The sequence below is a fragment of the Podarcis raffonei genome, chromosome 14 (assembly GCF_027172205.1).
Source record: "Podarcis raffonei isolate rPodRaf1 chromosome 14, rPodRaf1.pri, whole genome shotgun sequence".
Taxonomy (NCBI): Eukaryota; Metazoa; Chordata; class Lepidosauria; order Squamata; family Lacertidae; genus Podarcis; species Podarcis raffonei.
In genome coordinates this window covers 13,329,619-13,343,398 of record NC_070615.1, presented here as the reverse complement: position 1 = coordinate 13,343,398, position 13,780 = coordinate 13,329,619, and the positions used below count along the sequence as shown (strand labels likewise).

Below are 13,780 nucleotides of genomic sequence, written 5' to 3'. Positions count from 1 at the left end.
GTTTCCAGACCCTGAATCATCTTGGTTGCCCTTCTCTGCACACATTCCAGCTTGTCAACATCCTTCTTAAAGGTCCTGGGGATTTGAATTCACTTAAGCTAGATGTTCCCTTAATACCTCTTTTCCTGGCTTGGGCTGCAGCTCCTGCCTTACTTCATTTATTTGGTTATCACCAGGTTGAGCATCGCTTTCCTTTCAGGTGACGACAGAGGCAAAATAGGTGTTGAGTAGTTCCACCTTCTGTCACCCAACAGCATTTCTCCATCTTCTCCATGCAAAGACCTAACACTTGCTTGTTCTTCCTCTTGCTTCTGACAGTCGAAGAAACCTTTAATTATTTTTAACCTCTCTTGCAAGCACGAACTCATTCTGAGCTTTAGACAGACTGACCTTCACCCTGCAACTGTTGGCTACTCTTATATACTGCTCCTTTGTAATTTCTGCTTTCTTCCATTTCTTGTACATGCCCTTCTTACATCTCAGCTCATCTGTAAACTCCTTATGCAGCTGGTTCCCTTAGATGCCTCCCACTTTTCTTTGTTGGAATTGTCTGCATTTGGGCCTTCAACTGATATGGAGAAAGGCAGTTTTCTTTAATTGGAAACATGGGTTGGAAAGTCTGTTGGTAGAGAAAGGGGACATGAGTGGGCTACCCCGGAGGAGACAGGAGTTGGGAACTGTTGCTAAAGTCATCTGGATATCCTGTTTCCTTTAACAGGCATTTGGTTTAATTGGAAATTCTAATTGTTCTCCTCACTGCTGTTTTGTTCATTTCATTATGAAGATGTTAATCTGCTTGTTGGAATTGTTTTATGGATTCTGTGATTGTTGAATATTGCCTCTCTTCTTAATGTTCATTTCTATTCTGAAGTAACAAAGTATTGGTGAAAGCAGATTATAAACACTTACTAGTTGTTTCTCAAAAAGCGAGTCAGGTGGTCAGTTAAGGACTCAGACATAAATCGCATGGATTCCTAAACATTTTCCTCTCAATATTTGCATTTTGAGTCAAGAACTGGGGGGGGGAAGCACAAAATCTGATGAGCAAGTTCTGTTTTGCATATTAGTTTGAGAGATGTGGATCAGGTCTGTTGCACCCAGGAATAGGACCATTTATGTTGTGGTGTCCCATTATATAATAGCCTCCCTAGACGTACTGGCATCACTGTTGGCTTTTAGATTAGGTAAAGGTAAAGGGACCCCTGACCATTAGGTCGTTGTGACTGACTCTGGGGTTGTGGCGCTCATCTCGCTTTATTGGCCGAGGGAGCCAGCATACAGCTTCCGGGTCATGTGGCCAGCATGACTAAGCCGCTTCTGGTGAACCAGAGCAGCGCACAGAAACGCCGTTTACCTTCTCGCCGGAGCAGTACCTATTTATCTACTTGCACTTAGATGTGCTTTCGAACTGCTAGGTTGGCAGGAGCAGGGACCGAGCAACGGGAGCTCACCCCATTGCGGGGATTCGAACCGCTGACCTTCTGATCAGCAAGTCCTAGTCTCTGTGGTTTAACCCACAGCGCCACCCGCGTGGCTTTTAGATTAGAGTCGTTCATATTCTAGGCATTTGCTAGGTGATCATTTTATTATTTTCTTGCTGCTTTTGTTTCAGTATTTAAGTGTGATTTTATAAACTGTTTTTTGTTATGACTTCACTGATTATTTTGTAAGTAATTCTGTGAAGAGCTTCAAGTGCCTTTTGTAGTCCTTAATAGTTTTCACTTGAAAAATTCCTCTGCCCTCTACTAGCATGATATTGACACCTACTGAACATAAGTAGGCAGAGAATAGTATGCTGTAACACATATTGAAGTTATTTTCCTTGAATAATGGTTGTAACTTCAGCAACTCTTTATGAACACAAAGCAAGTCTACCAAAAGAAGTTTTATTTATACAAAAATGCTCTATACAAAAACAAGGGAAATGAAATCATTTACTACAAGTAACAGCTATCCTTATTTCTGGCCAGTTGATCCAAAACCTCCTGAGCCACGTTCTGTTTCATCCAAAACCTAAAAGATAGATATGTGATTAATTTCTCAAAGTCATTGTTCTATAATTTTGAAAATCATGTGACCACCACAATATATTTCATGTTTAGGTACAAAATTAATAAAATGCAGTGGACAGTGAATGACAAACTCTTGTACTAAAGTATAATTCAGTAGCAAGCAGGATTTAATTCCTTTCCTTCCTTTTAAAAAGAATAAATCAGCTGTGGATACAAAGTATTTGAAGTTCCTTACCTGGACTTCTTCAAGCTCAGGATAGTAGATGCGCTCACAGATCAGCTGGGCAATCCTATCCCCCTTTTTAACTTCAAAGCCAAAGTAAAAAGGGTTTAAGAATTCATAGTATCAACACTTTAAGAACACTACAGTATAAACTATCCTACAGTTCTATGGCTCCTTACTAAGCATACAGTGGTACCCCGCTAGACGAATGCCCCGCTAAACGAAAAACGTGCAAGACGAAAGGGCTTTCCGATATTTTTTCCACTTCGCAAGACGAATTTTTCTATGGGGCTTTATCGCAAAACGAAAATTTTTTCGTGGTCTCCCTTTTTTTTGCCTTTTCTGAAAGGCACTAAGCTGCTTATCTGCAAACTGCCGCTTATCCGCTAAGCTGTCAATCACCGCTTAACAGCTGATCCGCTGATAGCGGTGCTCCGTTTTTTTCCCCTTAGCGGCTTTCAGAAAAGGGAAAAAAAACGGAGCACCGCTATCAGCGGATCAGCTGTTAAGCGGTGATTGACAGCTAAGCGGCTTAGCGGCTTTTAGCGGAGCTCCGCAAGACAAAAATCCCCGCAAGACGAAGGCACCCGCAGAATGGATTAATTTCGTCTTGCGGGGCACCATTGTATATATTTACTCAGTACATGTGAGCTACGTAATCAAAAGTTTTGAATTAGCCGCCATTACGGTTGTAAACCGATGTTCTAACAGCTATACAGCCAGTTAGCATGTCTGCGTGAACCAACTATTAATTTTAGAAGAAAATGTGATTTAAAACCAGTATTTTTTCTTGGCAATTTAAATTCTGATTTAAAACCAATCTACCCTCATTCAGTCCTCCCAATCACTGACTAGACCTAAATTTGCTTAGCAATGCTGCCTGCATCCTGTTCCATCAGACTATGTCTTGAATCCATTACAGTGGTACCTCGGGTTAAGTACTTAATTCGTTCTTTTTTATATATATAAATAATTTTTATTATTTTACAACAATATATATATAATTTCACATCCAATTTTTCACAAATTATTTCTTTTCTGGACTTCCTTCAGCTTTGCCGTAAATCATTCATAGTCATTATTTAAAATACGCATTCCTTAGGTTTATATTGTCATTATTTATATCTTTCTTTTCTATTCCCTTTCAACAATACTATTTTTCACAGTGCTTCTTTAAATCCCTCTAGCGTCATCTGTCCCTCACTTAACTGGAGGTCCGTTCTTAACCTGAAGCACCACTTTAGCTAATGGGGCCTCTTGCTGCCGCCGCGCCACCGGAGCATGATTTCTGTTCTCATCCTGAAGCAAAGTTCTTAACCTGAGGTACTATTTCCGAGTTAGCAGAGTCTGTAACCTGAATCGTATGTAACCTGAAACGTATCTAACCCGAGGTACCACTCGGGTACCCGGTACAGTCTTCATTCATCTTCAAAGTTTGGTAATCCAACTTCAATTTAATACATCACTATGTATTATTCTGATTAAGTATTTAACTAGATGTATTATTGAAGTGGAGTTTTGTTTCACCACAAACTAATATTTTTAATAACATCTGGAGCAGTCATTTGCTGCTGTAGCTAGTGATGTTAAATTCTTGAGAATAATCTTTTGGAGAATATTCTCGATGAATGAGAATATTAGAGAATTTTCATTAGTTAATATACATGTTAAGCATGGATAAACTTGTTCAGATGGCAATCAAAAACTGTATCTATACTTTTATTCAATGGGGCAATACAGTGAATTCACATTCTTCGAAAAATAAAGAGACGTCAACTGTTTAAATCCAAGACCACCTCACATGCTGTTACGCATAATTGTATAGGCCTAGGTACTGTATAAAGCATTAAAGCTACTTTCTGGAAAAACAAAAGAAACACTGTATGGCCAAGGGTACAGAATTGCTAAGAATAAGGTCACACCAAAATAGAAAAAGGGCTATTACATATAGCTGAAATACATACGAATTAAATTGTTCATCATCAAATTAAATGAATAGCATTTTTAAAACTAAAATAAGAATGTTTTCTGTAGCTCACATCTCAGAACTTCCAATGGTGAATGACACAATGCCTAGTAATGTAACTGGATCAAAAAAATTACTATTCATTACTTACATTGGCAATATCACAGCTTGACTTACCGTATTTTTCGGACGATTGGACGCACCGGACCATAGGGCGCACCTAGTTTTTTGGGGGGGAAATAAAGGAAAAAAATTTTCCCTTTATTTCCCCCCCAAAAGCAGGTCAGGGAAACCAAACCAGGTCGAGGAACAGCGGGATAGTGGCGCTGCGCCTCCCTGCTGTCCCCCGAGCTTGTGGGGCTGGCTGATGTCTGCCTGGCGCGCGGGGCGCTCTGCTTCAGGGCGCCCCGCCCGCCGGGCGGCAGGCTGCTATCCGCAGCTTGGGGAGCCTTGCGGGGAACTCCTGCAGGGCTCCCCACCCTGCGGATGTCTGCCCGGCGCGAGGGGCGCTCTGATTCAGGGCGCCCCGCCCGCCGGGCGGCAGGCTGCTATCCGCAGCGTGGGGAGCCTTGCGGGGAACTCCTGCAGGGCTCCCCACCCTGCGGATGTGTTCCTGAAGCGCCGGGCGCTCTGCTTTCAGGGCGCCCGACGCTCCGGGAAGCAGGCTGCTATCCGCAGCCTAGACATCCCTGCGGGATCTCCCGCAGGGTTGCCTAGGCTGCGGATGTGTTCCCGAAGCGCCGGGCGCTCTGCTTTCAGGGCACCCGACGCTCCGGGAAGCAGGCTGCTATCCGCAGCCTAGACATCCCTGCGGGATCTCCCGCAGGGTTGCCTAGGCTGCGGATCTGTTCCCGAAGCGCCGGGCTCTCTGCTTTCAGGGCGCCCGACGCTCCGGGAAGCAGGCTGCTATCCGCAGCCAGGACACGGCTAGCGGAGCGCTAATCATGAAGCTTGGGGCTGCGGAGCTCAGCGCGCCCCAAGCTTCTGGGTGCCGGCAAGGTCTAGACGGCTAGCGGAGACCTTGCCGGCACCCAGAAGCTTGGGGCGCGCTGAGCTCCGCACGCCCCAAGCTTCGGGATTAATGCAGCGCTCCGCTAGCCGTGGGAGAGCTGGGTCTCCCATGGCTAGCGGATAGCTTCCTGAAGCCTGAAGAGCGAGAGGGGTCGGTGCGCACCGACCCCTCTCACTTTCCAGGCTTCAGCGAAAGCCTGCATTCGCTCCATAGGACGCACACACATTTTCCCTTGCTTTTTAGGAGGGAAAAAGTGCGTCCTATGGTGCGAAAAATACGGTATTATTTACAATATCTTTTAAATGTGGGTTGTAAAACTGGTTCTTACATTAGAATTTACAGTTTGTGGAGAATATTCTCTGGAGAATTATCTAGCAGAGAATATTCTCTGGAGAATTTTCTAGCAGAGAATATTCTCTAGAATATTGTAGCAGAGAATATTCTCACCTCACATCACGAGCTGTAGCAAAAATTGCACCTGAAAACACAAAGCAAATACTGTAGAGAAGTTCTGCTATTTACTTTCCCTTGGAGATGCTTCTTAAACTCCAGGAAGAATGGTCATCCTCGAAAATACAGACCAGGCTGACTACACAATCCTAGCATATTGAAACTCCTTTTGTAAATGAATCACCAAGGTTAAAATAAGGCCGCAACCAGCTCAAAGTTTTAAGCTACATTAGATCTTTCATATTGAGGACTGGAATGTTTACATGTTTCTAAAAAGGACACAATAAAAGAGAAAGCTTTTTAAAAAAACTACAAAGTTCAGGTGGATATCTACACTTCAAAGTTTAATTCTTACCTTTAAAAGGTTCCTTTCCAAAGTTAAATAGTACAACACCAACATTTCCTCTGTAATCCTCATCAATAACCCCAGCTGTAATATATAACATCAGGTAATGTAAGAAAGTAGATGTTTTTCATTATACATTTATTAAGGAATTCTACCTTTTACTTGACTGCTAGGAACACCTGAATATTGAAATAAGAAACTGATTTGGATGCAACCTGTATCACACTGAAGTGGGCTAGTTCAGATGTAACATTTATGGCTCAAGACAAGAAAGGGCACTGGGTCTGCATGCTTACCTTCATCCTTGTTGGCTAGCTTTGATGCTTCAGGCCTAGTCTCTTTAAATCAGGCTCTCCAGATGTTGCTGGACTCCAACTTCCACCAAAGATCATGAGTTGCAGTCTTCCAACATCTGGAGGGTGCAGGTTTCCCACCTGCTTTAAATCACTGTTTTATGTTACACCCAAAACAGGCAATTATTCCTTAATGCCAAATTACAAACCACAATAGAATGTGAGGGGAAGAGTTCAGGCTGGATAACTTATTTCCAGTTTAATGAAGTATTCTTTCTTTAACCAGTACAACAGTACTGGTTCAGTATCAAAACTCCAGTCTCAAGCTTGCAGTTAGTTTCAAATGGTCATAAAGGCCATTTATAGTGTAGAATTGTTACAATTTTACTTTAAAGAGGGGTGTGAAGGGAGACACTGCTGGCAGTTCTTATATAAACAGCCTTGTCTTCTCAGTACTGTACAGTGGTACCTCCAGTTGCGGACAGGATCCGTTGTGAAGGTCCGGTCAGATCCTGAGGTTCTGCAACCTGAGGACCGCTTCTGCACATGCAGCGAACCCAGTAAAATACTTCTGGGTTTCCCATGCGTGCATCCCGAAGTTTACATAACCAGAAGGTTACGTAAACGGAGGTACGACTGTATTAATACAAATTAGCAAAAGCTACAGCAAGGGAAGTTCAGAACAAGTAGACAACTCTTTCCTATTTCCCTCTACTTGTGTCAAAGCAGCTAAAGTAGATAATACTGGGCTGCTCAAGGAATTTAACGGCAAACCAAATAAAACCATGTAACAGAATACAGATACAGTGGAACCTTGGGTTGCGAACGTGATCCATGCAGGAGGCACGTTCACAACTCGCTGCGTCTGCGCACACGACGTGATTTGGCGCTTCTGCGCATGCTCCAAAACCTGGAAGTAACCCGTTCCGGTACTTCCGAGTTCGGCGCAGTCCGTAACCCGAAAACGTGCAACCCGCGGTAGTTCATTGTGGGTGTCAAGAATATTAAGCAATAAAATGAAAATCTGTACTCTCCCTGCCAGATTAACAATATACATTTTGTTGAAATCCTTCATTCGAAAAGCACACACATGCAGATTATGGAAACTTCCATAATGGCTTTTTCAGAATTACAATAACCTTCAACTATTCATACGCATAAGGAATTTCCCAAGATTTTAATACAGGAGCAAAACAAAAAGCAGGAGATAGTCAAACTCAATTGTAATGTTTAAACTAGCATTCAAAATTTATTCTTAATTTGTATGCATTTAAAATAAGTTAGAAGAGTTCTCTGGAATTAAGGTAAAGGTAAAGGTACCCCTGCCCGTACGGGCCAGTCTTGACAGACTCTAGGGTTGTGCGCTCATCTCACTCTAGAGGCCGGGAGCCGGCGCCGTCCGAAGACACTTCCGGGTCACGTGGCCAGCGTGACAAAGCTGCTCTGGCAAGCCAGCACCAGCGCAGCACACGGAAACGCTGTTTACCTTCCCGCTATAAGGTGGTACCTATTTATCTACTTGCACTTTTTAAGGGTGCTTTCGAACTGCTAGGTGGGCAGGAGCTGGGACCGAACGATGGGAGCTCACCCCGCCGCGGCGATTCGAACCGCCGACCATGCGATCGGCAAGTCCTAGGCCCTGAGGTTTTACCCACAGCGCCACCCGCGTCCCCGGAATTACGGTATGTTAATTTATTCAACTGCAAAGACTACATATAACAAGAACCAGCTATTCCAAATATTCAATGTGTGGCTGAAGTAACACTAATGAACTATTCAAGTAAGTACTAAGTAGGATATTTTCTAGAAACTAAATTGATGTCTTAAATAAACACATTTACTTATCCAGATCTATATTTCTCCTCTCTAGACACAGCATCTGGTACTCTATTTCCTAAGCAAACTCTTTATCAGAGTTTGCATATTATTACTGGCAGTTTTAAGTTTTGCTAAGGAAAACAGAATTTTGAAGGATCTCCCACCAGTGAAGTTATTGCAATGACAAAGATATGCAAATGGAATGGTCAAAATGGGGCCAAGTTAGATGTGGGTATGTAGCATAAAGTGTATTTCCCACCTCAACTCCACGTGGTCCCCTAGTAATTCAGCACTGAATTCTCTCCATTTCGTTATACCCAAGACACAAATGTTGCATATAATATGTGCTTCCTTTAAGTTGAAAATGTTATGAAGTAAAACATGCCTCAGGGTCTTTGGGCACCTCATAGCCTCATGAGAGTATATGCTTCAGGGACTACCTAAAAATCACCACAGTAATGAGATTTTGCAGTATTTTGCAACTAAAGCTATGAATCTAGGGTTATGGTACACATAGCAGCATAAATGTCAAACCCATGTTAATTTCATGCTCTACTGAAACAGCTAAAGTAGTTTGTTGAAGGCTTGTGTTGAGTGGCGGTTGCAGCAGCGGTGGAAATAATATTAGAACAAGCCAGTTAAAGGTTTTATGAAGCGAACTTCTATTCCTGCAAAGTAGCATGAAGCTAAACCTCATTTGACTGAGGATGCAAACACCTAGGATAGAGATCTGATTTATTCCATCTACAAATTAGCCATATTAGATGTCTCAACTGCTTGTGAACCCAGCTGTCAATTTCAACAATATATGTTTCTACTATCATATACTGGTATATGATAAAGCCATCAAGTGTTAAAAAGTGTAAGAAACAAGTGACTTACCGCCAACATCTATGAAGTGGTTTGCGGCTAAACCAGAGCGAGGAGCTAAACAAAAAGAAAGGAAAATAGTTTTTAAAAACAAAAAATCAAAACCAATTTTTTGTAAAATGTACCTCCATGGCAAGTTGTTCAATACTAATAGTTTCACGTTTCACAAATATTTCTAAAATGTTTCAATTAACAGCATTATATAGCTTCTTTCAGCAATAAAATAAAACACAAAGAGAGCCAGTGTGGTGTAGTGGTTAAGAGCGGTAGTCTCCTAATCTGGGGAACCGGGTTCGCGTCTCCGCTCCTCCACATGCAGCTGCTGAGTGACCTTGGACCAGTCACACTTCTTTGAAGTCTCTCAGCCCCACTCACCTCACAGAGTGTTTGTTGTGGGGGAGGAAGGGAAAGGAGAATGTTAGCCGCTTTGAGACTCCTTAAAGGGAGTGAAAGGCAGGATATCAAATCCAAACTCTTCTTCTTCTTCTAAAATGGCTTTAATAAGAGAGCTGTCTTGCATTTAGAATAATTGTTTGCATGGCTGCACTCACACTAGTGAGCATTATTAAGTGACACATATGGACATGGCTAACTTGGTTAAGGTAGCCAGGATTAAGAAGGAACGCTCTATCCACACTTCTTGTTCAGCGTTATGGTATCTGGTGTGGTTATTCCCAACTTCAGTAGAAACCTACATTGCTTAACAAAACCGCTACAGTACATTCTTCAGTATGTTGCAATCCTTTTCAGTTAAGGTGGGGGGGAAAACATTTTAGTCCATCAGTGTAGGTTTATTACTCATTTTATATAAGCAAAAAGGTACTGCAATCATACAAGGACGTTAAGCATATACAAAAATTCTTGAAGGACTGGGATACAAATGATGTGTTGAAGCAAGTTGCAACTCAAATGAGTTCACATCTGTGCTGGTACTAAGCTCAGGACAACTACAAAAGGAAACACACACTAAATTTGCTTTCATTTATTGAAGCTAAATGCCCACTGAAATGTTTTACAGAATCACATCCCAAAACCCTGATCTGTTAAGAACATGGAAACAATAAGGGAGGCAACCTTGGATTTAATCTTAAGTAGAGAACTGGACCCTGGCAAGAGATAAGCATTGTTGGACCAGCTAGAAATAGTGATCATGGTGCTATCACAATTCACCACTTATGTAACTGGACAAGTATTTAACTGATTTCCAAAGAGAAAATTGCATTTGCAGACCCAACAAATTTTAGGACTGGACTTCATGGGTGATATTTGTATAATTATCAGATTTCCAAATGCAAAGCAACAAAAAAACCAGGCTTCAGATACATAAAAATTAAGGTGTTCCAAATTTAGTTTTACATAAATGAATTTATTAATATGGCTGCTAAATAAAGCTTTAAGAGAGGCTACTAAAAAGTTGCCCTAGGCTGCAAACCCGTATGTACCTTATTTTTCCATGTATAAAACTAGGTTTTTTTCCTTAAAAATGTCAAAAATTAGGGGGCATCTTATACACAGATACCTCTTCCCCCATTTTCTTAAATCTGAGTCCCCCAAAATACAGGGCGTCTTATACATGGGGCATCTTATAGACGGAAAAATACAGTACTTATTCAATACAAGGGACTATAGAACTAATGTACTCCTGCAGGTTTCGCAGATCATTTCCAGGAAATACTTATAGAGAATTTACATTCTTATTGCATAGTTCTCAGGAGAATAGTCTTAAGAAGCAATTTGCAAGATTAGAAGCTTTCTGTTTTGCAACTTACCTACTCGACCATAACATCCAGAAGGAAGGGCAATCTGAATGTCTGTTTTCACTACAGCCTTCCCTGAGGCAGGGATTTCAATGTCATATGCACTAGAAAAGCAAGCAAATTTATGTTATTACCAGAAGAAATACCAATTGCCTTGTTAAGCATGACCATCAGACCAGCATTCAGTTTCTAGGCATAATCAGCCAGGTGTTCTGGGAGCTCACAATGCCTGAAGGGAATGGCCTTCCTCTGCCATTTGGCCCCAGAATGTGATGAATCACATGTGTCAAAAATCTCTTTTATATATCAAGGTATTTTCCATCTGGTCACTCTAGCTCTGAAAAACAAGGAATTGTACGGGCTGTAAACATTTCTGATTGGGTTGCATGGTGGAAGGTGGAGATAAGGCTAGGTCCTGAGTGCAAATAAAAATTAAAATAAATTGAAGACTAAAATTGTCCTAGATAATTGCAGTATAAAGATAGTAACAGCAGGTTAGCAATCTAAAGGGGTGCTCAACGCTACTGTTGTGCGCTAAAGCCTGCCCCCAAGCACATGAAAATGAAGTCACTTTGCACTCTATGACCACCCCATCTCAGATTAGGTGATTTGTCTCTCAGGCAGGTTTTGAGGAGTGCTTGAATTACGGGGTGGGGGTGCGGAGACCCCCCAGCTATTAGCCACCTTAAGCACCACTGTGAGGAAATGCAAAACAATACATTTAAATAATAAGTATCTTTTTGTGACAGACCCATAGCTAATGACTGCAGGAGAAAGACGCAATTTAGCCAAAATTCCAAGAATTCAGGGATGGGATTTATTTCATTTGGAAAACCCCTACTTGTGAAATTGTTCAGGGGATTGGAATATCTCTTGTAGTTTAAGGGTGAATTCTGGACACAATGGAGATGTAAAAGATGTGGATCACCTTAAAAATGCAGGAGGAAATGATTAATAGGACCCACAAAGGGAAGGGTGGAAGCCCAGGAGATTCCTTGGAATCTTGTTTTTTATGATTTATGCTTGATATATCTTTGTACAATTTTAATTTGAAAAACGAAATAAAATTTAATAAAATAATAATAATTTTATTATTTGCACGCTGCCCATCTAAGTTGACCCAGCCACTCTGGCCGGCTTCCAGCATATACCAAAACCAACATTTAAAAGCTTCCCTATACAGGGCTGCCTTAGCCTGATCCACCACTAATTCACCCAGTCCTCTTAAATACACAAATAGCAGGTGTGGGGCTGAATGTGACTCCTGACCTTGATAAATGGGTTGTGGCAACTCTCTGTCTCCACCCTGTTCTTAAAAGTGGAAAAGTCTATTTCCAGGATTGTTAAAACACTGAGAAGCAAGCAAGATTCAAGCACTATTTTTTTTTTTAAAAAAAATACTGTTAAATCACTCTGAGAAGCAGGCAGGATTCTAGCACTATATATTTTATATTGCTGAACCGCTCTGAGGAGCAAGCAGGATTAAAGCACAATTTTTAAAAAATATTGTTAAACCATTCTGAGAAGCAAGCAGGATTCGAACTCTCTCTCTATTTATACATTGTTAAAGGACTCTGAGAAGCAAGCAGAATTCCAGCACTATATATTTCTTTATATTGTTAAACCGCTGAGAAGCAGGATTCGAGCACTATATTTTTTATATTGTTAAAGCGCTCCGAGAAGCAAGCAGGATTCGAGCTCTCTCTCTCTACATATATATATTTATCCATTGTTTAGCGGCGGCGGTGGGCCAAAGCCCTCTCCCTCACCTGTACAAGTCATAGCCCGCAGCCCGGGAGGAGCCCTTGGAAGGAGCGGACGCGTTTTCCGACAGCTTGGAGAAGCGGAGTTTCTCGCCGGGAGCCTCGCAGCCGGAGACCTTTGGCCTCTTGCTGGGGGAAGAGGCGAGGTCCGCTTCAGAACAAGGCATGTTGGGCGCGCGAAAGAGAGAGAAACACACAAAAAGGCGGGAGAAACGGAGATAAGGAGAGGCGGTTACTCCTGAGGAGAATGAATAAGAAAAGCCCGCGCTTTTTTCCTCCCCGCCTAACCGCCTCCCTCGCGCGCGCGAGAATTTCAACCCAAGCACCAATGGGGGCGCGAGGGGGGCGGGGCGAATGAGGGGAAAGGATGTGCCGTCAGTCACTCTTGTTTTAGAGGCAAGAGATATGGCGTGGGGGGGGTGTAGAGGAGCCCAAGCTACCCTCGCATAACGACTTTCCGAGTTCGTACTGGAACCCACCCACTTCCATTCATCCTTTTCTACTGGATAAAGCGGGAGCTGCCCAAATGAGCAAAGCAAATGGAGAAACCCTCAGTTCTAGCGGAATTGTGACGAGATAGCTGCCTGCCCTCCACCAGCAATAAAAAAAACACTGCTAGCACGTTTGCAAAAGCTAAGCAGAGTCCGGTATGGTTTCGAATTGGATGGCAGCATGTTGAGATTCCTGTATTGCAAAGGGGTTGGACTAGATGACTCTTAGGAATCCCTTCCAACTCTACAGTTCTGTGATCTCCCCCCTCCCGCAAAAAAGCAGCTCCATATTGGGGGGGGGATGAGATTTGATTATTATAATCATGTCAAATAAATATATTCGTTTAAAACTATTGTTTAAAAAAAAGCCCACCGCCTTAAGAAAGAAGACCCGAGTTAGTAAGCCTATGGACATTTTATACATGGAAGGAAGTCTCCACTGAACTCGATGGTGCTTACTTCCAAGTATACGTCCATTGGCCAGTGTGGTGTAGTGGTTAGAGTGCTGGATTAAGACCAAGGAGATGGGGCGGCGGTTTCTAATCTCTACTCAGCCACTCACTGACCTAACCTAACCTACCTCGCAGGCTTGTTGTGAAGATAAAATGGGGAGAAGGCAGCTGAAGCACCTTGCACGACTTGGAGGGAAGCTTGGATATAAATAAATGGACTAAATAAAAAAAAAATAAGTATGCCCTCCCTGGGGATCAGATACTGTTTGCGCTCACATCCCACTGCTGCGCTAGAATATCATGGGCCTTTGGCCTCATCCAGCAGGG

General features: G+C 42.4%; 1 protein-coding gene across 1 annotated transcript; it reads right to left on the bottom strand.

Moving 5' to 3' along the window:
* Window positions 1–1,870: 1,870 nt before the first annotated feature.
* On the bottom strand, window positions 1,871–13,481 carry DUT (deoxyuridine triphosphatase). The gene is made up of 6 exons (XM_053366047.1): window positions 12,517–13,481; window positions 10,760–10,851; window positions 9,003–9,047; window positions 6,019–6,093; window positions 2,248–2,318; window positions 1,871–2,013 (listed from the first exon to the last, which is right to left on the bottom strand). Exons 1-6 carry the CDS (start codon window positions 12,675–12,677, stop codon window positions 1,957–1,959), a joined length of 501 nt encoding a protein of 166 aa, XP_053222022.1. The 5' UTR covers window positions 12,678–13,481; the 3' UTR covers window positions 1,871–1,956.
* Between the last annotated feature and the right edge of the window lie 299 nt (window positions 13,482–13,780).